This window comes from Pseudophryne corroboree, chromosome 2 (genome assembly GCF_028390025.1).
Source record: "Pseudophryne corroboree isolate aPseCor3 chromosome 2, aPseCor3.hap2, whole genome shotgun sequence".
NCBI lineage: Eukaryota > Metazoa > Chordata > Amphibia > Anura > Myobatrachidae > Pseudophryne > Pseudophryne corroboree.
Window position 1 is genome coordinate 849,552,867 of NC_086445.1, and position 25,766 is coordinate 849,578,632.

At 45.0% G+C, this 25,766-nt stretch overlaps 1 protein-coding gene across 1 annotated transcript in view; it reads right to left on the minus strand.

Moving 5' to 3' along the window:
- CLTRN (collectrin, amino acid transport regulator) overlaps positions 1-25,766 on the minus strand; it is a 106,276-nt gene that overhangs the window by 25,503 nt on the left and 55,007 nt on the right. Inside the window, exon 3 of the mRNA XM_063957368.1 lies at positions 15,182-15,298. Coding sequence (XP_063813438.1) covers positions 15,182-15,298 — 117 coding nt within the window. The remainder of the gene's footprint in view (positions 1-15,181; positions 15,299-25,766) is intronic.

The following is a 25,766-nucleotide window of genomic DNA, read 5'->3' on the forward strand; positions in this document are numbered from 1 at the left end:
CTAGTATGAGAGTGACCCGGGTACTCTTAAAAATAGTAGTGCACTATAACTGGCCCATAACACTCATAAAATGAAACATTAAGTTACATTGAATATTTAACACCAAGTCCTTAGCTAAAATAACATTCCCCTCTCCTTTCTTAGTGAAGTGATGATCTCAATGTTGAATGTTACTGTAGCAAATGTTGTTAAATATGTTGCAATATATTGCCATGGATAACAGTGTCCTTTCTGAAGTTGTAACAGACATCAGCTTTCCATTACTATCCAAGCAAATACCGAGGGACTATAGATGACTCATTCTATACTGAAAATCCTTAGAAAGTTTAGAATGTCAGAGCCCTGGATGCTGTGTTTCTTGAACAAAGGCCTGCTGTAGTATTTCCAGTCAGTATTGTCCTTTCTGTGTATGCAGCCTGATTAAATGCACTAACACTTTAAATCCGTGATGATGCATTAACTCATCTCTAACTCTCTTCCTCATACCAGCTGACAGTCCTGTGAGATGACTTCAATAATATATATATCTATTTCACAGTTCGATTAAAATGCTATAAGTTAATGCTTGAACCGAAATACCAGGCTATAATAGTGTTGGCTATTCACTTACTATCTACTACAATATAGTTTATGTGAATATGCACCTGTGTCCTCCTGACATCCTTTCGCTTAGAGTTCTCTATGTAAAATGGTGCTAATGATGCCTAGCGCTGGTATTCGTGTGCTTAGGTTAGGTGTGCAAAAGGGTGTAATATGCGGGGGTTTGTTCACTCACGCTTTAGTTGTACTGATGAGTTGCTGAGCGCTCCCCCGACTCCTCCTTTACTTCTATGACAGAGAGTAACGTGGGCGGAGATCCCCCTTTTCAGTACACCGACCTTTCACTTCGCTGTCTTAGCAACCAGAGTGGCTTCTCTGGTTGCCATGGGCCGTCACTTCCCCTAGAGGCAGTCCTCCTCTTCCTTGGTCAGCCTCGGGGATACCGCTACACTTGCCGCCGGGGTCCGGCTGTCGCCACTGTAGCCCGCCTCATCCCTCCTCCGCTGGGACTAGCGCCGGACCTCTTCCGCTCGTCGGCGACGGACCTCACGGCTCCAGGATCAGCGGGTGTTTACGGCCACTCCGGCGCAATGGTGAGTACCTTGGTAGCACTCACTCTGCCGCCCGTCAGCGCCTCTCCGTCTGCCCTGCTCCGGTCACATCACCTGGACTCCGCTGTCAGCAGTGACCATATACCGCTCTGTCAACTGCACAGGAGATCCAGGTGTATACTCTCACAGGGGGAACCGCAGTCTGCCTAGCGCTGTAGGGGAGCTTTATTTATACTCCTCTAAACTCCGTCTCGTGCCCCCCTCCTTCCCGCCTAAGCCTCGAGCTATACCCCCCGGTCAGTAGCACTGTAGGGCTCGTTGGGCGCGTGTGGCATTTCTAGAATTTTCTGTCAGAGCTGCTAGTGCCTGACAGAACGATCCTCTACCACAACCAATAAATCCCTATAGCCTCCCCATCTCTGTCTCCCCGAGGCTACATTACCACAGGCTGAAATGTCAAACACATGCACCCATACACATAAACTATACATATATATTTAATCAATAACGTACAGATATTTATCCCCTCAAAAAAAAAAAATATATATATATATATATCCTTATATTACATTACACACATATATTTTTACACCTAGTATATTTATTATGAACTTTCCCCTAACACGATATATTTATATTAACCAAACATTTATTATACTATCAATAAATATTTTAATTCAATGCTAAGCTATTGGTAATAAATATTATTCAGGTTACACTCTCCCCCTGGTGATCTGTATATCCCAATTAATCAGATCACCAAATATCCTCCCCGTTTCTATGCCCGAAATAAGGCCAGGTAAGTACTATATTCGGATTAATGATTTGAGGTAAGTATGCAGGTTTACCTAATTCTGGATATGTTAATATTAAGGGAGGTTTCCGTTCCCTGGATGGTCTATAACTATGCACTATATCCTCACCAGTCTCTGAGATCCCAGTTTCAATGCAAGAATCCCTAATTATATTAACATCAGTGTCACCTATACTACCGTCTGCTGTAAATTCTTTCTCAGATTCCAACCCACCGTCCCCATTATTAATATTGACTGCTATATTACAATCAAGTTCGGGGATACTCTCATTAAACCCATTGGGCATGGTACAATCGGACAACCAGGGAACAGAGCTATCAGTATCATTATTATAGTAAAAATATCCTGGGCCACCTTCCCTGTTCTCAGTATCCTCATTAGGACCTTCTGAAATTTCTGGGGATTGGCATTGTCCTTGAGAAGATCATAACCTACTACCATTTCTCCAATTAGATCTTAAATGTGGCTCATCTTCAGCTACTTCAGGGAAACGAAGATTTTGTGCTATAGGCAAAAGATGTTGTCGGTGGTATGTAAGAATGGGTCCCTCCCCCGACTCTGACCGTAGTTTATAAACTGGTATGTTGGGTAGTTGGTCTATTACCACATATGGATTAGACCTCCATCGATAAGCTAATTTTTGTCGTCTGGGACGTCCGAGTTGCTGTATTAGCACTCGATCCCCTATTCTCAATACATTTTCTTTTACTTGCAGATCATATCTAATCTTATTCTTAGCCCCGGCTTTTCTGGAAGCTTCCTGCGCTAATTTATGTGCATCTCTAAGTTCTTTTCGTAATTTAATTATATATTGGGAATGAGTTTGTCCATTTGCATCCCGGGAGGGAAGACCTAATGAAACATCTATGGGCAGCCGGGCTTCCCGCCCAAACATCAATTCATATGGGGAGTACCCAGTGGATTCATTCTTGGTGCAGTTATAGGCATGAACCAAATGACATATTTTCCTATTCCATTGTGTTCTGCCCCTTGGATCCAGCGTACCCATCATATTGAGCATTGTACGATTAAAACGTTCCGGCTGTGGGTTACCCTGGAGATGATAAGGAGTAGTTCTGGATTTCTTAATCCCACAGCACATACAAAGTTCATGAATGATTTTTCCTTCAAAATCACGCCCCTGGTCGGAGTGCAATCTAGCTGGTAAGCCATAGTGGACGAAGAACCTTTCCCATAGAGTTTTAGCTACAGTAATTGCCTTCTGGTCAGGGGTAACATAAGCCTGAGCGTAACGGGTGAAGTGATCCGTTACTACAAGAATGTTACATTCTTTCCCCGGAGATGTTTCTAATGATAAATAATCAATACATACTAGATCCATAGGGCCATGGCTATTGAGAGTGACAAGGGGAGAAGACTTGGTGGGAAGAGACTTCCTCAAAACACAACTGCCACAGGTTTTACAATAATTCTCAATATCCTTTTCCATAAATGGCCAGTAAAAACGGTCAGTGATCAATCCTGCTGTTTTATCCACCCCGAGATGACCATGCTGATCATGTAATGACTTTAAAATAGTTGCCCTATAGCATTGTGGAACAACCAATTGAAACTTCACCTTTCCATTTGACCTGACCAATTTACGGTATAGTATACCATTCTTCACAACCAATTGCTTTATATGCCTCAATAACAACTTAGAGGCAGGCGTCATAGAGCTTACATCACCGTCAGCACAACCAGCCTCAAGACAAAGTATAACAAAGAGATATCGGAATCACTCCGTTGATCCATGCGAATCTTTTCATGACCTATGCAAGGTAAATCTCCTAACTCTAATTGGCTTAACCAACAGTAAGCCAGGGGTAATGCCTTTTCAGATGCTCCAAGGGCACTGATGCATTCCCCAAGTTCTGTCCACAAGCACTGTATGTTAAAGCACAATCCCTTAAGGGTGGTTGCCGGAACTTCAATCCAATCTGACCTATCTGATTCCCTCTCAATTCTTGTTAATCTAGATAAAGCATCAGCATCTATATTATTGATGCCTGGGCGATATTTAATTTTAAAATCATAGATAGACAGTGCAGATAACCACCTGTGCCCTGTAGCATCTAATTTAGCAGTGGTCAGCACATATGTCAGGGGGTTATTGTCAGTGAACACCTCAAAGCTTGCCCCATATAAGTACTCATGAAATCTATCAGCTACAGCCCATTTGAGAGCAAGGAATTCCAGTTTGTGTACGGGATATCTCCTTTCACTATTGGACAATCCTCAACTGATATAAGATATAGGTTGTAATTTTCCTTCATGAGGTTGGTACAACACTGCTCCTAGACCATCAAATGACGCATCCACATGGACCACATAGGGCCTTGTGGGATCAGCATATGCCAAAACAGGGGCATTAGTAAGACTCCATTTTAACTTGAGGAAGGCCTCTTCACACTTGCTGGTCCATCTATCCCCAAATTCCTCAGACGGTTTAAAATAGCCCTCCTTTTTACATGATTTGGCCAATGAAGTTTTGCCAATAGGGGGATACCCTCTAGTCAATTCAGTAAGTGGGCGACATATTACAGAATAATAGGGTACAAAACGGCGGTAATACCCACAAAACCCCAGGAAAGATCTTAACTCCTTCAGCCTTGTGGGTCTGGGCCACCTGTTCACAGCCTCCACTTTAGTGGGGTCAGTGGAAATTCCATGTCGGCTCACCACATGTCCCAAATAAGTAACAGAGGACTGACAGAGCTTACATTTATCTATAGAAAGCTTTAGTCCTTTTTTAAGTAACCTGTCAAGTACTTTAAGCAGACGATGGTTATGTTCCTGCAAAGAGGACCCAAATACAATGATATCATCAAGATATACTAATACCTCACGGTAGTTCATATCACCCACCGTTTGTTCCATTGTACGCTGGAAGGTAGCCGGTGCACCCTTAATACCCTGAGGCATCTTCAAGAATTTAAAGAAGCCTAAAGGGCAGATAAATGCAGTTTTCTCTCTGTCATGTGGGCTCATAGGTATTTGGTAATACCCACTCTGTAGATCCAGCACGGTGAACCACTGACTCCCTTGCAGACAGTCCAATGCCTCCTCTATCCTAGGAACAGTGTATTGATCGGGCACTTTGCGTTGGTTAAGAGTCCGGTAATCAATACACATTCTGATATTGCCATTCTTTTTACGAGCCACTACAATAGGAGAGGCATATGGACTCTCTGAATGTTGAATAACTTCAATTTCCAGCAAAGTTCTAAGATGCTGTCTAACATCCTCAAAATCTGCAGGAGCAAGACGGCGTGACCTCTCCCTGAATGGAGTCTCATCATTTAGCTTAATACAATGTTCCACACCTGCAGCTTTTCCCAAATCCCATTCCCCAAGAGAAAAAACGTGCTGCCGTTTTACCAATTCTTTACATATGGTATCTCTTTCTACCAACCCAATGTCACTCCCCTGGAAACAGGGAATAAAATCATCCAAAGACATACCCTGAGCCAAAGAGGACTCTCTGTACCCAGAATCTCCTTCATGGGAGTTCATATGGTGAGTCAACATATTAACAGCAGTGACTTCCCTATTCATTTTTAAACACCAATCACTGAGGACTTTAAATAAGTGAGCATTAGTTCCCACAATCACTGGCATCACAGTCTTATCTCCTGGGGACTCTGGGCATACCAGAGCAATGAGAGGTAAGGGTTCTGACACACCCATGAATTCCTCTGGAAACTCTATGTTAACTAGTACATAACCCAAATAGGGGTATTTCTGGTCACTTAGCCCCCAGATTACCAATCCTTCCAAGGGCATAATAGGAACGTTAGAGAGATAGTGTCTATACCAGTGCTCAAATATAATGGACACCTGAGAACCACTGTCTAATAAAACAGGGCAGGGATGTCCATTCAATTTAACGACCACGCGTGGGGCAGGTCCTATCATACCATCAGGGATTGAACTACTCCACTGGGCACTCCCCATTGAATTCGCATCTAGTTTCTGGGAGACGGCGAGGGGCCCGCCAGCCTCCCACTGTCGTTTCCCTGAATGGAAACATTATCTGACTGACCACTAGTTCCCACTTCCGAATTACCCCAGCCTAAGGGACAGTTCATAACCCTATGCCCTAGCTGTCCACATCGGAAACACCCTCTGGATGTAAAATCTCCAGCTCTCCTAAAATTTCCCCTACCGTTGTTAATTCCCCTAATAGAATTACGGGAAGCTACATTGGAAGGTGCCATCCTTTGATTTAGAGCCAAAATAAGCTGGTCCATTTTTTTATTTTGTTCCTCTACCAAAGTAAGTAATTTGTCCTCCCTTGATCCCTGAGTCTCAGAGGAGGGTACTACTACTTTTACGGCTTTGGCATGGGTCTTTTCCCTATTGGCGATTAAAGCTTCCTCCTGGGTAATTTCCTTAATTAAATCATTAAGGGTGGGGCTTCCTAATAACAGAGCGGTACAACGTAAACGCTGTGCCACAGGGTCAGTTGTTAAAGCTCCTCTAATTACTTGCTTCAACCTACTACTATTAACCTCAGCAGGAGATAATCCTCCTTTATCTATAATTTTATGTATTATTTTATCCAATCTATACACATACTGGGACAACTTCTCCCCTGTCTCTTGATAAGTATGGTTGAATCTAGCAACCAAGTCACCTACATCTTCCAATGTCCCATAGGTGTATTCCAGGGCCTGGAAGTAATCAGCCACAGTGGCCTCGGGATTACTTTTCCTAGTGGCCTGAATGATTCCCATAGCGGGTCCCCTTAAACTTTCTACAATCCTTTGCTTTTTGATATGATCAGGACAATGCCACTCCTCAGACTGCTGTATAGCTGCCTCCCTCCAGGCTTCATACGGTTCCTCGCCAGTAGGTACAGGCAGCATTCCTGAGAAAATCTTCAATCGCCTATAACTCCCCTCATAATGCCATCTTTCTAATTGATGTACGACTTTATCAGCTATAACTTCTAACTGATTCCCTAACTTTTCCTCTGTACCCTGTGATGGACCACCTTCTCCCACAGCTGCAGAGGGATCTCGTCTAACCGGAAAAGACATGTCACCCATAACTAATGGTTCAGCAGCTCTTTCACTGTCTTCCTTTTCAGGCCATATAAGTTTCCACCTGCGTTCAGGGTTAGATCTCACAGCCACCACTTTAGGTAACAACTCAGACTCTAAGTCTTGACTAGTAGTTATTAATACAGCACACAACTCTCCGTTTTCCCTGAATTGCTTATCAGAAATCTTTGGTTGTTTTATCCCAAAAAGGAATAACATCTCTGTCATAATTGTTCCATCGGTGATGTCTGTGAGATCCCCACACAATACAAAACTCCTTTCGGGAGTCACTCCCTTCCTGGTGCACCAATCAAATGCTTCACTACTTGTATATTGATTCATTTTGGCTACTGTGCTTCCCTTACTCCTGAGTATTTTACAAAATGATCTCAGCAGTGCCTCCAAATGTAACCCCTCCCCTAATACTCTAATTATTGTGGATATCACTAAGGGATGATTACTTGGTATTTGTGCCTCCACCCAAGCCAATTCTCTAGGCTTGCCTGGGTAAGCCCCCACCTTTTATCTGTATCCTTCTATATGTACTTTAAATGCAAATTTATCTATATCATAAATGTATATTTGTGTACATTCCTCTCAGTATACTATTATACCTTTGTTTCTGTTTCCACTTCCAGGTTCTCCAGATGGACTTTCAAAATTCACATTAGCACATGGTAAGTATAAACACATGTATTTATTTATCCCAAAACAATGAAAGCGTGACTGTATACATTAATTATAAACCTGGTAATATAATAATTGGTTTATCCAATACAACTACTTCCCTGTCAGGAACCTATACAAGCCGTCTGCATGCATACACAAAAATTACCTTAAAGCTAGTATGAGAGTGACCCGGGTACTCTTAAAAATAGTAGTGCACTATAACTGGCCCATAACACTCATAAAATGAAACATTAAGTTACATTAAATATTTAACACCAAGTCCTTAGCTAAAATAACATTCCCCTCTCCTTTCTTAGTGAAGTGATGATCTCAATGTTGAATGTTACTGTAGCAAATGTTGTTAAATATGTTGCAATATATTGCCATGGATAACGGTGTCCTTTCTGAAGTTGTAACAGACATCAGCTTTCCATTACTATCCAAGCAAATACCGAGGGACTATAGATGACTCATTCTATACTGAAAATCCTTAGAAAGTTTAGAATGTCAGAGCCCTGGATGCTGTGTTTCTTGAACAAAGGCCTGCTGTAGTATTTCCAGTCAGTATTGTCCTTTCTGTGTATGCAGCCTGATTAAATGCACTAACACTTTAAATCCGTGATGATGCATTAACTCATCTCTAACTCTCTTCCTCATAGCAGCTGACAGTCCTGTGAGATGACTTCAATAATATATATATCTATTTCACAGTTCGATTAAAATGCTATAGGTTAATGCTTGAACCGAAATACCAGGCTATAATAGTGTTGGCTATTCACTTACTATCTACTACAATATAGTTTATGTGAATATGCACCTGTGTCCTCCTGACATCCTTTCGCTTAGAGTTCTCTATGTAAAATGGTGCTAATGATGCCTAGCGCTGGTATTCGTGTGCTTAGGTTAGGTGTGCAAAAGGGTGTAATATGCGGGGGTTTGTTCACTCACGCTTTAGTTGTACTGATGAGTTGCTGAGCGCTCCCCCGACTCCTCCTTTACTTCTATGACAGAGAGTAACGTGGGCGGAGATCCCCCTTTTCAGTACACCGACCTTTCACTTCGCTGTCTTAGCAACCAGAGTGGCTTCTCTGGTTGCCATGGGCCGTCAACTTCCCCTAGAGGCAGTCCTCCTCTTCCTTGGTCAGCCTCGGGGATACCGCTACACTTGCCGCCAGGGTCCGGCTGTCGCCGCTGTAGCCCGCCTCATCCCTCCTCCGCTGGGACTAGCGCCGGACCTCTTCCGCTCGTCGGCGACGGACCTCACGGCTCCAGGATCAGCGGGTGTTTACGGCCACTCCGGCGCAATGGTGAGTACCTTGGTAGCACTCACTCTGCCGCCCGTCAGCGCCTCTCCGTCTGCCCTGCTCCGGTCACATCACCTGGACTCCGCTGTCAGCAGTGACCATATACCGCTCTGTCAACTGCACAGGAGATCCAGGTGTGTACTCTCACAGGGGGAACCGCAGTCTGCCTAGCGCTGTAGGGGAGCTTTATTTATACTCCTCTAAACTCCGTCTCGTGCCCCCCTCCTTCCCGCCTAAGCCTCGAGCTATACCCCCCGGTCAGTAGCACTGTAGGGCTCGTGGGGCGCGTGTGGCATTTCTAGAATTTTCTGTCAGAGCTGCTAGTGCCCGACAGAACGATCCTCTACCACAACCAATAAATCCCTATAGCCTCCCCATCTCTGTCTCCCCGAGGCTACATTACCACAGGCTGAAATGTCAAACACATGCACCCATACACATAAACTATACATATATATTTAATCAATAAAGTACAGATATTTATCCCCTCAAAAAAAAAAAAAAAAATATATATATATATATATATATATATATATATATATCCTTATATTACATTACACACATATATTTTTACACCTAGTATATTTATTATGAACTTTCCCCTAACACGATATATTTATATTAACCAAACATTTATTATACTATCAATAAATATTTTAATTTAATGCTAAGCTATTGGTAATAAATATTATTCAGGTTACATAATCAAAACAGGAAAACAGTGACTTACAGTTGAAGACAATATAGGACAAGTACAGGGTAAATGAGAATAACTACATCAGTAGACGACAATGAGATAAGTATCAAGGTGGCCGAAAACTGCAGCATTTGGGCAGTTGAGGATCATTAAAGCAAGAAAAGGATAAGCACATGAGGGAAGAGGGCCCTGCTCGTGAGAGCTTACATTCTAAAGGGGAGGGGCAGATAGACAGGGGTGACACAGATGGGGTAGACCGAGCGTGGGACAGAGGGTTAGGAAGAGATTTGGCTGGGTTTGGTAAAGAAGTGGATCTTGAGAGCCAGTTTGAAGTTCTGTAGAGAGGTGGAGAGTCTGAGGGGGAGAGGTAGGGAATTCCAGAGTAAGGGAGCAGCATGTGAAAAATCTTGGAGGTAGGAGTGGGAGGAAGTAATCAGAAGACAGGAGAGTCGGCGTGCATTAGCAGAGCGAAGAGGACGGGGGGGGAGTGTAAAGGGAGATAAGGTCAGAGATGTAAGTGGGAGAGGAGTGGGTGAGTGCTTTGTAAGTGAGTGTGAGAAGTTTGAATTGGATTCTGAAAGGGAAGGGAACCCAGTGAAGGGCTTGTAGGAGAGGGGAGGTGGATGTAGTGCGTTTGGTGAGGAAGATGAGCCGGGCTGCAGCATTGAGGATAGATTGGAGTGGAGAGAGGTAATTGTCAGGGAGGCCAGTTAAGAGGAGATTACAGTAATCCAGTCTGGAAATAGTCAGTGAGTGAATAAAGGTCTTGGTGGCATCCTGGGTGAGAAAGGGTCTGATCCTGGAAATGTTTTTGAGATGAAAATGACAGGTTTGTGAGAGGTGCTGAATGTGTGGTTTGAAGGAGAGGGAGGAGTCAAGGATTACGCCAAGACAGCGTACAAAGGGGCTAGAGGAGATAGTTGTGCCATCAATGGATAATGAGATTGTGGGAGGTGAGGTTGTGCGGGAGGGAGGGAAGATGATCAGCTGAGTCTTAGACATGTTGAGTTTAAGAAAGCGCTGGGACATCCAGGAAGAGATAGCAGGAAGACAGTTGGAGGTACGAGTGAGGAGAGCCGGGAAGAGATCAGTTGAGGGACGGTAGATTTGAGTGTCATCAGCATAGAGGTGATATTGGAAGTAAAAGAACTAATGAGTTCACCTAAAGAGGACATATAGAGAGAGAAAAGGAGATGACCAAGAACAGAACCTTGGGGGTTAGGGGGAACCTGTTAGCATCTTACTGGGCTCCCGGGGTGCGCACTGCTGCGCGAGTGCATTCCACAAAGGGCTTCAGGCCGCGATCGCTGCCGCTGCAGTGATCCAGTCTGAATTAGGCCCAATATCAGCAGGCACTAAGGAGGTGACTAAGGGGGTTATTAAGAGATGGATGCAGATTTTGCTCCTGCAGTAAAATCATCCTCCACATACTTACATGCTGGGGGCCCACCCAGCAGAGGGCAAGACCGCCCAGCATGTGTGGCGCCGCCTCGCAATGCGTTCACAATTTCATTGTGAATGCAGCGAATAGAGGTCAATTTCTACTTGCACAGACTGGCTTTCAGCTGATTTGCAAGTGCAATCCTTTGCAATGCAAATGCAGGAAGAGGTGCATACCACCTCCTTCCTTCATTTGCGTTGTTCATCTTAGACAGCAGGCTGATTAAGCCTGAGCTTACTCAGGCATGCCGTCGCAGTGCGGCTTGCGAGGTCAAGGAAACTGTGTACGCGATGCAGTCCTTGACCTAGCCACTCCCTGAAAATGGGGGCACATGCCCCCGTTTTCCCAAACACCGGTCGCCCTACCCACGTACCTCGCTCCAAACACCTCTGTCTGTCAATTAGGCAGAGTCATTCGCATCCCTGGAATGTGATCACAAGACCTGTTCTGCACATGAACAGAACGGGTCCTGTGTGTGCGCAGTTTACTGACTATCAGCAAACTGCTGTAAGGATCATATAAGCAATCTTTACTGAATTAGGCCCTAAGATCCTTATTTAATTTATGATAATGGCTTCACTAGTTACCCAATGAAGGTTTTTTGAAGGGATTTTTAACACAGCCAACTTTAATATAGGATCAATGCTAATAGCCTTACCCATATGCTACTGTACATAATCATTTTTGTTCACAAATTGGTGACCAGTTTGAGAAACTGTGTTTCTATCAGAATACATACTATTGACCGGCGGACAGGATACCAGCTGTCAAGATACCGACAGCGGCATCTCGGTCGCCAGTATGCCGGCAGCAGGGCGACCTCTAGAAAGCCCCTTGCGGGCTCGCTGCAGACACGGTGGCTCGCTGAGCTCGCCATAGTGTCTATTATCCATCTATGGGTGTCGTGGACACTAACAGAGGGAGAATAGCCTGTGTAGCCGGTATTCCTGCGGCGGCATTTCACCGCCTGTCGGGATTTTGGTGGCGGCATTGTGACCACCGGGATCCCGACAGGCGGTCTCGTGATTGCCTCCCTTTCTATCTATATCAAAGACCCTTTCAGTTTGTATAACATTTTTAACCACTAACTGGTAAATTTTGTTCTAAAAACGGCTTAGAAATTGTTATTGGTTTTCATGAGTGAATTAGGTGAATAACATGTATTTAAACTTATCCAAAATGATTATATTTAAAAAATAAATAAAAAAGGGGGAGTTTTTCAAACATTGGAACATCAGGTTGTCATCTTTGGGAACATTGTGACCATCACGTCTTTAATTTTCCCAGCTGCTGCTCATTGGAGCCGCTAGGTGGGGAATCCTGCTGTGCTGACCGATCAGCAGTGATTGGCAGTATGGCAGACACTGGGGGTGGCTGCATGGAAGCAGAGAGGTCTGGTGGTACTCCTGAGAGCTGCAGCTGCCTACACTGTGTAACTGACTGGTCACATAATTTGCGACCAGATCACATAACACACTGCCTGGTGTGGTGCAAATGATGCGACCATGCCAGGCAAGTGGTTAAGATACATGATTTAGAGATTTAGGGGGGTATCTCCAATTAGAAGTGAAACAACATCAGGTGTGAAAAACGGCTGTTTTTCACACTTATTTCTCATGCCCACCGCCGCAGCAGCAGGCTGGGATTGCAGGGAGGGCGCTGCGGCCCGGGAGCCAGCACTTGGCACTGTGACCCCCGATGGGGAAGCCAGGGCATTGCTGTGACTCGCATCTCACCTCTTCCCCCGCCCCCTGCATCGGTCACATGACTGCGGAGCTGTCATGTGACCAGAGGAAGCCTGGGGTGCAACACTGCACCAGGAGCTGTCAGAAGGCGGCACACGGTGCAGCAACAGGTAACCCCCTGATAAGTCGCCGCTCGTGCTGGCTTAGGGTAGCCCTGGGCGATTTCATTACTCGCGATAATGTACTGCAGGTAATTGGATATCCCGCTTACTCTTTTCTACATTGTAATTTTTGTCAAGCATTAGATATGCTCAGTCAGCTAGAGTTATTTTATATAATTGACTTGATGCCTAACTTGATCAAACTGATTTTAATGTTTAATATACAATATGCAACATATATGTGTGTGGGTGTGTATGTTTTAATATTTATTTTATTGTCACAGTGCACATCAGCTGGATTTCTTGTGTGTATTTATTTTGGGGGTAATTCCAAGTTGATCGCAGCAGGAATTTTGTTAGCAGTTGGGCAAAACCATGTGCACTGCAGGGGAGGCAGATTTAACATGTGCAGAGAGAGTTAGATTTGGGTGTGGTGAGTTCAATCTACAATCTAAATTGCAGTGTAAAAATAAAGCAGCCAGTATTTACCCTGCACAGAAACAAAATAACCCACCCAAATCTAACTCTTTCTGCAAATGATATATCTGCCTCCCCTGCAGTGCACATGGTTTTTCCCAATTGCTATCAAAAATCCTGCTGCGATCAACTTGGAATTACCCCCATGGTTTTGCCCAACTGCTAAAAACTTTCCTGCTGCGATCAACTTGGAATTACCCCCTAAGTGCGGTGAGGTTGGCAGTACCTCTTTTATATTGCTGCAGAGGTGCATTTAACACCTTTTCTCACCTGGCATTGGGTTATTTATTTATCTTTTATTGAAACAGAGTTATGCCAGATCTCAAAACACATTGGTGTCTTCTGCATGCTGCACCCACAATGCACCCCTTTCCAGAGGACTATTGGGAGTTATACATACAGGGCTATTCTGGATATATCCTGTGTGTACCACAACACTGACTTTGGTCCTACACTTTGATCCACCTATTCTTTTGCTCTAATTTGAGCCTATATCATCTGGCTTTTTTTAATCGTTTGATAAATGTTACTCAGTTTGAGCTAATTACTGTTTATTATTCATGGTTTTATTTACTTGGTAATGTAGACAAATAAACTTTGTCAACTGTTTTTACAAACATTTTTACTATTTTTGTCTATTTACCACTTTCCAAGTGTTATTAATTATCCATTTAAGTTATATGTCTTAAAGTAATATACCAACACGGTTCATTTATTTCTCTCTTTTCTATGTATGGATTCTTGCGGCATTCTGAGATACACGATAATAGGAAATTATTCTTTTGTGTTTTGTAGCACTATAAGAACCGTACTACCACTTTTTTCTGTTGTTTCAGGAGCAAAGTTTTTACTCTTGTTTAATTATTGTAGTGTTTGGTTGCGCTGGACCACCCAGAAGGGGGCAGCGTCATCACCCTTAGTAGGTTGAGTTGATACCTTTTGCAATTTTTAGGTTTGGATTGGACTGATTTTGGTTGTCCTTTCTTTGCCACCATACTCTACAGTACTTCCAGTAAATATATCTGAATAGTCTAATATGTTTTAAAATAAATAGCTGACAAAATGTATCCTACCAAATCAATATTTCCAAGTCTTTATTACTTATTATTCTTTATACGTGAATATATTGATTATATGATGTGTACACAAGACACCCCTCAGACAATTGAAAGTTTAGGAAAGATTTCTTATTAGATTTTTATCATTATTTCTGTAGCCCATGGGGGTCATTCCGAGTTGTTCGCTCGGTAAATTTCATCGCATCGCAGCGATTTTCCGCTTAGTGCGCATGCGCAATGTTCGCACTGCGACTGCGCCAAGTAAATTTGCTATGAAGTTAGGTTTTTTACTCACGGCTTTTTCTTCGTTCAGGCGATCGTAATGTGATTGACAGGAAGTGGGTGTTTCTGGGCGGAAACTGTCCGTTTTATGGGAGTGTGTGAAAAAACGCTACCGTTTCTGGGAAAAACGCGGGAGTGGTTGGAGAAACGGAGGAGTGTCTGGGCGAACGCTGGGTGTGTTTGTGACGTCAAACCAGGAACGACAAGCTCTGAACTGATCGCAGATGCCGAGTAAGTCTGGAGCTACTCAGAAACTGCACAGAGATGTCTTTTCGCAATATTGCGAATCTTTCGTTCGCAATTTTACTATGCTAAGATTCACTCCCAGTAGGCGTAGGCTTAGCGTGTGCAAAGCTGCTAAAAACGGCTTGCGAGCGAACAACTCGGAATGACCCCCCATATACACCACACAACTGGCATAAAGCATTCACCTGCAATGCATTCAGCATGTACCTTATTGCATTTTCCACCTCTGTGCTTACAATGGGTTCCGAGCTATTTGAAGGAGATGTAACCACAAACCAGAATGAGACTCTCTGCGTCATGTTGCAGAGCAAAATATTTGAAATCCTGTATGCAAAGAAAAAACAGAGTATAACAAAAGTAAATATATTAACTAACAAGATATAAAGCTTTATAATTGCAGGGATCAGATGTATTTGTTTTACTAGGGGTAGTGCAGGTTGGGTTCAATAGCAGGAGAAATTGTTGCTATTATAGCTATGCACATTAACGAGGTTCACCGCAAAAAAACCAAAAACATTATTTTAATCGACTTAACCAAATACAAAAACATACAGTATGAACAGGACAACTGTGGATAAAATAAGCTTAATGTACAGTAAACAGTTATTGAATTAGGTATTCCAGAGTCAAATCAAAAAGGGGCAGCTGCACATAAGCTGGACACACACATCAGGGACATGCAGTCAGGGGAGGCACTGCCTCCCCTGTCATTAATAATTAAAATAATATAAAGAGGATACTTATGACACAGATTCTGTGTCATAAGTATCTCCTTTATTATTCTAATCATTATCACGGTGTAAAATGTGTTTGGGAGGCACCGATCGTGGTGCCTCCCGTTGTGAATGGAGAAAGGTGTGGGAGAGGGGGGGCAAGCGTGTGCGAGGTCTAGCCATGGGCAGTAAAAGCCCATTGAAATTACATAGAAAAGCGGCACCATTAGAGGTGCCGCTTTCATACAGGGACGTGCTTTTAACCCATAAAAGCACGCCCCTGTGAGTGAGGCCACAGTGATTGGCCAGCGGATCCGTCACTGGATCTGCTGTCATCACTTGGTGGGCTCGGCGGCGGAGGTGCAGGCGGCGGTGGCGGCGGGGGGATGCGGCGGAGGTGCAGGTGGTGGTGGCGGATCCGTCACTGGATCTGCTGTCATCACTTGGTGGGCTCTGCGGCGGAGGTGCAGGCGGCGGTGGCGGCGGGGGGATGCGGCAGAAGTGTGGGCGGAGGTGGCGGCGGGACGTGGCAGGCAGGGATTCGAGATCTCTGCCTACCATTCTGCAGAGTTTGTCAGCGGAGCAGCACCAGTTTGAAAAATGGCGCCTCAGATGCTGCGTCTTTGTACGCAGCCGCTGGGACTAGCAAAACCACAGGTGGGCATCTTAATATAAATACAGGCAGCTGGGACTTTTGCATATTTTTGCATAGTTGCTGCTGCAGCATTAGTGTACATCTCTCAGTCAGGCCCTTTGTCTTGTTATAACATGTGCAGAGAGAGTTAGATTTAGGTGGGGTGTGTTCAAACTGAAATCTAAATTGCTGTGTAACAATAAAGCAGCCATTATTTACCCTGCACAGAAACAAAATAACCCACTAATATCTAAATCTCTCTGCAGATGTTATATCTGCCCCACCTGCAATGCACATGGTTTTGCTCATTAGCATACAAATTTGCTACTGTGATCAGATCTGAATTAGGCCCCATATTTGAATGTGCACTATATGCATTGGCGTCAAGAGATGGGGGGGAGAGGGTATAAATTACCTGGGTCCAGGTCTGATAGAGGGGCCCAGTGGGGGCCCAGGTCCATGCCTCCTGTCATTAGACTATGTCCCCTGAAAAGTACCTGAGCCCAGCCAGGCTCTCTACTACCCTGGCTGGGAGGCATGCCATGCTCCTGTGAGTGGGTGCTTCTGATGTGCTAGACACTCCCCCAAAGAGGAGTGGCCATGCCCTCAGCATGCTGTGGTCACACCCCCTACAGCTGGGAAAGGGGGGCCCAGGAAGTTGTTGTACCGAGAGTTTGTTATAGTTAACAATTGTCCTGTGACTGCTCAACTATTCCTACAATTTGAGGGTGCGTTGCCCAAAGTGCCCATGATAGAAAATCCTAATTGAAACCATGATGTTAATCCTACTTATTCATATTCATGACAGTTATGGTCAGGAGCTTGGTGGCCTGTCTCTAGTCTAGAGCATGTTCATTGCTAGGGAATGGGCCTCAGGTACAGTAAGTACTTTCTTCATGAGAACGTGAAGTTAGTTTCTCTGCATACTGTGTTTTGTTATATTGGATTCTGTGTAACATAGTAACATAGGCCCTCATTCCAAGTTGATCGCTCGCTAGCTGCTTTTAACAGCATTGCACACGCTAGGCCGCCGCCCTCTGGAAGTGTATCTTAGCTTAGCAGAATTGCGAACGAAAGATTAGCAGAACTGCTACTAAATAATTTGCTGCAGTTTCTGAGTAGCTCCAGACCTACTCCCAGACTGCGATCACCTCAGTCCATTTAGTTCCTGGTTTGACGTCACAAACACACCCTGCGTTCGGCCAGACACTCCCCCGTTTCCCCAGCCACTCCTGCGTTTTTACCTGGCACGCCTGCGTTTTTTAGCACACTCCCTGAAAACGGCCAGTTTCCGCCCAGAAACACCCACTTCCTTTCAATCACACTACGATCACTCGAGCGATGAAAAAACGTTGCTCGAGCTTGTGTAAATCTACAAAGTTTTGTGGGTAAGTACTTAGCGCATGCGCACTGCGTACCCAGCGCATTTTTGCTGGTTCTTTACTTAATCGCTGCACTGCGAAAATCGGCAGCGAGCGATCAACTCGGAATGACCTCCATAGTTTCTGAGGTTGAAAAAAGACAATTTGTCCATCGAGTACAACCTGTTAGTGATCTCCTACACTGTAATATTTTTAAGACTAATTTTAACTATGGTGAATTTTAGTCGTCATGTCTATTCCTTATTTATTTATTTATTTTTAATTACTATAGTGCAAGATTTACCCATCATAACCCTGTATATCAGGCATTCCCAACCACGGTCCTCGAGGCACACCAACAGTGCAGGTTTTAGTGATATCCAGGCTTCAGCACAAGTGACTTAATTAGTAGCTCAGTTATTTTGATTTAACCATCTGTGCTGCAGCCTGGATATCACTAAAACCTGCACTGTTGGTGTGCCTTGAGGACCGTGGTTGGGAATGCCTGCTGTATATCCTTATCCATTAGGAATTTATCTAGCCTCTTCTTAAAAGCAATGACCGAGTCCGCCGTTACTGCTCTCTCAGGCAAGGAATTCCAAATACGTATTGTCTTTACTGTGAAGAAACCTTTCCGTCTCTGTGTGCAAAATCTCATCTCCTCTAACCTAAGCGGGTGCCCATGTTTCCTTTGTGATGATCTTACCAAAAACAAATCCTCCGCTAGCTCTGTGTATTGTCCCCTTATATATTTGTAAATGTTAATCATGTGCCCTCTTAATCTCCTTTTTCCAGTGTAAACATGCAAGCCTTTCCTCGTATTCTAGCGTCTCCATCCCCTTAATCAATTTGGTTGCCCTTCTCTTAACCTTTTCTAGTTCCAGGATATCCTTTTTGTAGTATGGTGCCCATAATTGTGCACAGTATTCAAGATGTGGCCTCACTAGTGATTTACATAATGGGAGTATACTGTATAATGTACAGTATGATAGATGTCAAAGAGACACTGAGCTGCACACTGTTGGAGTTTAACAACAGCTAAAGGCCTGGTATTGCTTGGAAACTATACTGGAAGGACAAAGCGGGCGGTATCAAAGCTGTCACTCAGTAGACTCTCTTTGTTATGGTACAGTAGTGTACTCTTTATTTACTGCTTATCATCCATGTTATAGTTGTTAGAATTTTTTACTTGTTCTGGTCAAAATAAGGTTTATTTCACAATATTTCTTGTGTGTTGATGTGTTAACAGAGAATTACTGTTTATTTTACAACTGTTTCTTTACGTTAAAACTAAAGAACCAGAGGAGTGTGCCTATAAGAAAGGTGATGAAAAAATGTGTGTGGAGTGTCTAATTAGTTTAGCATAAAAAGGAAAACAGTCAAAACGTTCTCAATTTCTAACATTTAAACATGATATAATACATTGTATAATCATCTCCATCTTTTCTCTTACGTCCTAGAGGATGCTGGGGTCCACATTTGTACCATGGGGTATAGACGGGTCCACTAGGAACCACTGGCACTTTAAGAGTTTGAGAGAGTGGGCTGGCTCCTCCCTATATGCCCCTCCTACCAGACTCAGTTTAGAAAATGTGTCCGGAGGAGCCGGTCACAGCTAGGGGAGCTCCTAGAGCTTCTTTAGTTTTATTATTTTCTAAGAGTTAGTTTAGGCACAGGGAGGCTGCTGGCAACAGCCTTCCCTGCTTTGTGGGACTTAGGGGTGGAGTAGTGTCCGCCCTGAGGGGTTTTGAGCAACTATCTCCGCTGACAGGACATTAGCTCCTGAGGGTGCTGATCGTTAGTCGCCCCAGGAGACCGCTCACTCCCGCAGCATGCCACCACCCCATTACAGAGCCAGAAGATTTCGGTGGCGAGTGAGTCACCGGCCCCCCTGGCAAGCGGGGAGCCAGTATGAAGATGGCGGCAACAGGGTGGGAGCGCAGTACTAACTGTACTCCGGGGCTCAGCGGTACATAGTGCGGTGCTGTGAGGGGCGCCCTGAGTCAGTGCCGATATCCAACACTGGCCATAAAGCCTGTCAGGGACCCCGGGTGCACTGCCAGCAGAAATCCTCAGGCCAGTATAATCTATGAAGAGCGGGAAGCAGCGCCAGGTTCAGGGGGTGGAGCTTCTCCTCAGAGCAGACCAAGCAGCGTTCAGTGCCATTTTCCTGCCTGCAGTACCTGTACACAGACGCTGACAGGAATATCTGTTCCTCCAAGCAACTCCAGCTATTCTGTGCAGTACCAGGGGGTTGAAGAAGGGGGGGGGGGGGGGGGGCTGTGTAACTACTGTGTAGTCCAGTGATGGCTAACCTTGACACTCCAGCTGTTGTTGAACTACACATCCCAGCATGCCCTGCTACAGTTTTGCTATTTGGCCATGCTAAAACTGATGCAGGGCATGCTGGGATGTGTAGTTCAACAATGGCTGGAGTGTCAAGGTTAGCCATCACGGGTGTAGTCTATTAAGGTACACAGTAAGCGCTGGGTAGTTGTGTTGTATCTACCTCAGGAAGCGCTGTGTGTGGGTTGGCTCCAATCTCTGTGTCTCTCTGTGGCATACTTGGGGGGGAACTGTGTCTGACATTTCCCTGTGTGTGTGGGGGGGTGTTTACTATCTCCTATAGCCATGTCTAGGGACTCTGTATCATATGCTGCAGAGGATGTTTCCTCTCAGGAAGAATCCATTCCATGTACACAGGAATTTAATGTCTTGTCTCAGATCCCTATTGCTGAGCCTGAGTGGTTGACCTCCATTAAGGGGATGATCTATCAGATTTTAACTAGCATAGCACATACTGAGACTGAAACTCAGGTGTTAAAGAAATCTATGCAGTTTGGTCAGGTTCTGTTCCTATTCCTGCAAAATCCCATAGCATGTTCCCACAGAAACGTGCACTTGCCCAGATTATGCAAGATGACATGGATACTGACTCTGATACTGCAGACGGTGATGGGGACGTACTAAGGGGGGCGGCATCCCTTGCAAAGGGGATGCAGCTCATGGTTGAGGCCATTAGAGATGTGTTAAACATTACTGATACGCCACCTGAGCAGGTTGAGGAGGCTTACTTCACTGACAATAAGAAAGCCTCGCTGACCTTCCCTGCATCTAAAGAATTGAACGCTATATTTGAAAAATCCTGGTAAAACCTGGAGAAAAAATTCCAGATCCCCAAAAGGGTTCTGGTTGCTTTTCCCTTCACTGAGGAGGATAGAGAAAAATGGGAAAACCCACCCATAGTTGACGCATCAGTCTCCAGACTGTCAAAAAAGGTGGTTTTACCTGTCCCGGGATCTACCGCGTTAAAAGAGCCGGTTGATGGTAAGATTGACAATACGCTCAAATCCATATACATGCTTCAGGGGTGGCGTTAAGGCCCACTATTGCTTGTGCATGGATTTCTAAAGCCATAGTAAAGTGGTCAGGCACATTACTAGAGGATTTGAATACAATGGATAGAAGTGACATTGAATTGTTTTTACGTAACATACAGAATTCTGCGGGGTTCATGGTGGAATCCATGAAGGACCTGGGTACGCTGACTGCACGGATATCTTCCATGTTGGTCACAGCTCGCAGGGGACTCTGGCTGCGCCAATGGTCTGCAGACGCGGAATCCAGGAGAAGTGTGGAGAACCTACCTTACACAGGTCAGGCTCTATTTGGGAAAGCATTGGATGTGCGGATTTCCACGGCAACCGTGGGTAAGTCTCCTTTCCTTAGCTCTGCTACACCTTACACCAGGCCTGGCCAACCTGTGGCTCTCCAGCTGTTGTAAAACTACAAGTCCCATCATGCTTTGCCAGAGTTTTGCTATTAAGGAATGCTAAAACCGTGGCAGGACATGCTAGGATGTGTAGTTTCACAACATCTGGGGAGCCACAGGTTGGCCAGGCCTGCGTTACACGAAGAAACCATTTTCTTCAACTGCATCGCAGTCCTTTCGGACCACTAAGACAAAAAAGTCCAAGCCTACTACTACCTTCTTTAGAGGTGGTCGTGCAAAATCCAAAAAGCCTGCACCCGCAGGCTCCCAGTACCAGAAACCCGCTTCTGGTTCCTCAAAATCCTCAGTATGACGGTGAACCACACAGTCTGTTTAAACCACATCTGGGTGTCGTCCGGCCTGGATCCCTGGGTACAGGATATTGTGTCCCTGGGGTACAGACTCGAGTTTCAAGAAATTCCACCACACCGGTTCTTCAAATCAGGCTTGCCAGCTTTGCTGACAGACAGGGCTATCCTACAGGAAGCCATCCTAAAATTGGAAAAGTCACAGGTCACTGTTCCAGTTCCACCTCATATGCAAAACAAGGGTTATTATTCAAACCTTTTCGTGATACCGAAACCGGATGGTTCGGTCAGACCGATTTTGAACTTGAAATCGTTGAACCCTTACCTGAGGGTGTTCAAATTCAAAATGGAGTCTCTCAGAGCAGTGATTGCAGGTCTGGAGGAGGGAGAGAGTTTCTGGTATCCCTGGATATCAAGGATGCGTACCTCTACATTCCGATTTGGCCGCCACACCAGGCTTACCTTAGATTTGCACTGTTAGACAGTCACTATCAATTTCAGGCACTGCCATTCGGCCTCTCCACAGCACCGAGGGTGTTCATCAAGGTGATGGCCGAGATGAAGGTTCTCCTCCGCAGGCAGAAAGTGAACATAATACCATATCTGGGCAATCTGCTGATAAAGGCGTCATCCAGGGAGACGCTGTTACAGTCCATTGTTCTCACGACTCATGTGCTCAGGGAACATGGTTGGATCCTGAACCTTACAAAATCCCATTTGGAGCCGACAAGGAGATTGTCCTTTCTGGGGATGATCCTCGACATGGAAGTGCAGAGGGTGTTCCTGCCACAGGAGAAAGCGTTGGTGCTTCAAACAATGGTCCGGCATGTCCTGAAGCCATCCCGAGTATTGGTTCATCAGTGCACTCGCCTTCTGGGGAAGATGGTTGCCTCCTACGAGGCTCTACAGTACGGAAGGTTTCATGCTCTGTCCTTCCAACTGGATCTCCTAGACAAGTGGTCGGTATCTCACCTACACATGCACCAGAGGATACGTCTGTTGTCGAAAGCCAGGATTTCACTTCTCTGGTGGCTGCAAATGCCTCACCTTCTGGAGGGCCGCAGGTTTGGGATTGATTCAGGACTGGATCCTTCTGACCACGGATGCAAGTCTCCGGGGATGAGGCGCAGTCACTCAAGGAGAAATCTTCCAAGGAAGGTGGTCAAGCCTGGAAACCAGTCTTCCAATAAACATTCTGGAACTAAGAGCTGTCTACAATGGTCTTCTCCAAGCGACTCATACTCTGCGAGATCGAGATATTCAAGTGCAGTCGAACAATGTAACGACGGTGGCCTACATAAACCGACAGGGCGGAACGAAGAGCAGAGCTGCAATGTCAGAAGTAACAAGAATCATCCTCTGGGCAGAAAAACACGTGTTGGCACTATCAACAATCTTCCTTACGGGAGTAGACAACTGGGAAGCGGACTTCCTCAGCAGACACGATCTCCATCCGGGAGAGTGGGGCCTCCATCCGGAGGTGTTCACAGAGGTGAAAGATCTTTGGGGTGTACCTCAAATAGATATGAAGGCCTCCCGTCTCAACAAGAAGCTTTGGAGGTATTGTTCCAGGTCAAGGGTCCAGCAAGCCATGGCGGTGGACGTCCTGGTGACTCGTGGGTGTTCCAGTCGGTATATGTGTTTCCTACACTTCCACTCATTCCAAGAGTTCTAAAACTCATAAGAAAAACAAGAGTTCAGGCTATCCTCATTACTCCAGACTGGCCAAGAAGGGCTTGGCACGCGGATCTTCCGGGTCTTCTGCTGGAAGATCCGAGGCCTCTTCCTCTTTGGGAGGACCTACTGCAGCAGGATCCGTTTGCTCATCAAGACTTACAGCGGCTACGTTTGATGGCATGGAAATTGAACGCCAGATATTAGCTCGGTAGGGCATTCCGAGCAAGGATATTCCTTCCCTGATGCAAGCTAGGAAATGAGTATTGTCTAAACATTACCATCGCATTTGGAAAAAAGTATGTATCTTAGTGTGAATCCAAGAGGTTTCCTATGGTGGAGTTTCAACTGGGCGTTTTCTCCTCTTCCTGCAAGCAGGTGTGGATATGGGCCTGAGGTTAGGATCCGCAAAGGTCCAGATTTCGGCCTTATCCATTTTCTTCCAGAAACAGTTGGTTTCCCTCCCTGAGGTTCAGACTTTTTTGAAAGGGGTTCTGCACATCTAGCCTCCCATTGTGCCACCTTCGGCGCCCTGGGATCTTAACATGGTGTTGCAGTTTCTCCAATCGGATTGGTTCAAGCCTCTACAGGAGGTTGAGGTCAAGTTTCTCACATGGAAGGCTGTCACTTTGTTGGCCTTAGCTTCTGCTAGACGTGTGTCAGAGTTGCGGGCTTTGTCTTGTAAAAGCCCTTACTTAATCTTCCATGAAGATAGAGCTGAACTTCGGACACATCAGCAGTTTCTTCCGAAGGTTGTGTCGGCATTTCATATCAACCAACCTATTGTGGTGCCAGTTGCTACTGACGCCTCAATTTCATCAAAGTCCTTGGATGTTAAGGGCTCTGAAAATTTATGTGAAGAGGACTGCTCGTCACAGAAAATCGGACTCTTTGTTTGTCCTGTATGATCCCAAGAAACTTGGGTGTCCTGCTTCTAAGCAGACTATCTCTCGCTGGTCTGGGTCGAACATGTTTGCAAAATTTGACAGGTTCAATACTTTGGCCTCTGAGGACCTGAAGTTTGCTCTCTCACTCCCGTTCTGGAAGCTTGGTACATCCCCATGGTACTAATGGGGACCCCAGCATCCTCTAGGACATAAAAGAAAATAGGATTTTAATTACCTACCGGTAAATCCTTTTCTCGTAGTCCGTAGAGGATGCTCGGCGCCAGCCCAGCACATCGTGATCCTGCAGTGGTTACTTGGTTCAGTACTGCTTAGTTCTTAGTTATGTACTGTTTTGTTACTTGGTTAAGTAATCTCGTTCAGCTGTTGCTGAGTTTCGAGCTGGTTAGCTTGGTGTGCCTTGTATGTGTGAGCTGGTGTGAATCTCACCACTATCTGTGTAAAATCCTTCTCTCGATGTTGTCCGTCTCCTCAGGCACAGTTTCTAGACTGAGTCTGGTAAGAGGGGCATAGAGGGAGGAGCCAGCCCACACTCTAAAACTCTTAAAGTGCCAGTGGCTCCTAGTGGACCTGTCTATACCCTATGGTACTAATGTGGAACCCAGCATCCTCTACGGGATGTAATGGAGTACAAAGTTCGCCCGACGTGCGGGATACCGGTCAAAGTTGGAAGTTTTTATTAAAGGGGCAACCATTACCATGCCTTGTAAGTGATTGTACCTTTAAAAAAATGTCTGAGTTAGGCTGGTAGTGTGATCTAGTAGTGGCCAATTTTATTACATAAATAAACAAGCAAGATCTCTGCCTTATATTTGTTCTCTCCTATTTTTACCCATATCTTATCTGTAAACTAAAATACAATGTTTATTACATATAAAACAGTAATAAAACTTCATAAAATAATATGATGCTCATTGATACAATAGGAGCCATGTGCAGCGGTGCAAGTATGCGGGTACGCTTGGGTACGGAGTACCCTTAAGAATTTGGCAGCGGGTACGCAGTACCACCTGCCACACACTTTGCTATTACCAGAATTATAATGTGCCACAAAGCAACAACACCATGGTGCTTGGCAGCATGACGGCTCCTCCCACTTTTTCAGGGTTACTGGGAGTGCGACAGTGGCTGTATTTTCCCGTTATAATGGAGGCATTACTATATATTGTTATTAAATTGGGGGTATCACTGTATATTTCTATTATACTGGAGGCTTTACTATATATTTTTAGCCTTGCTTCCAGATTCCCCCCAAAAAAGGGGCTGTGGTGTGGCCTCGCCGCTAGTGTCATGTAGCCACTCCCACTAGCAGCATGTGGCCACGCCCCCCTCACAACACATGACCACGCCCATTTTTCATCACTCAGTACCACTAAGAAAATATTTCTACTTGCACCACTGGCCATGCGCAAGTATTTTTTCAAG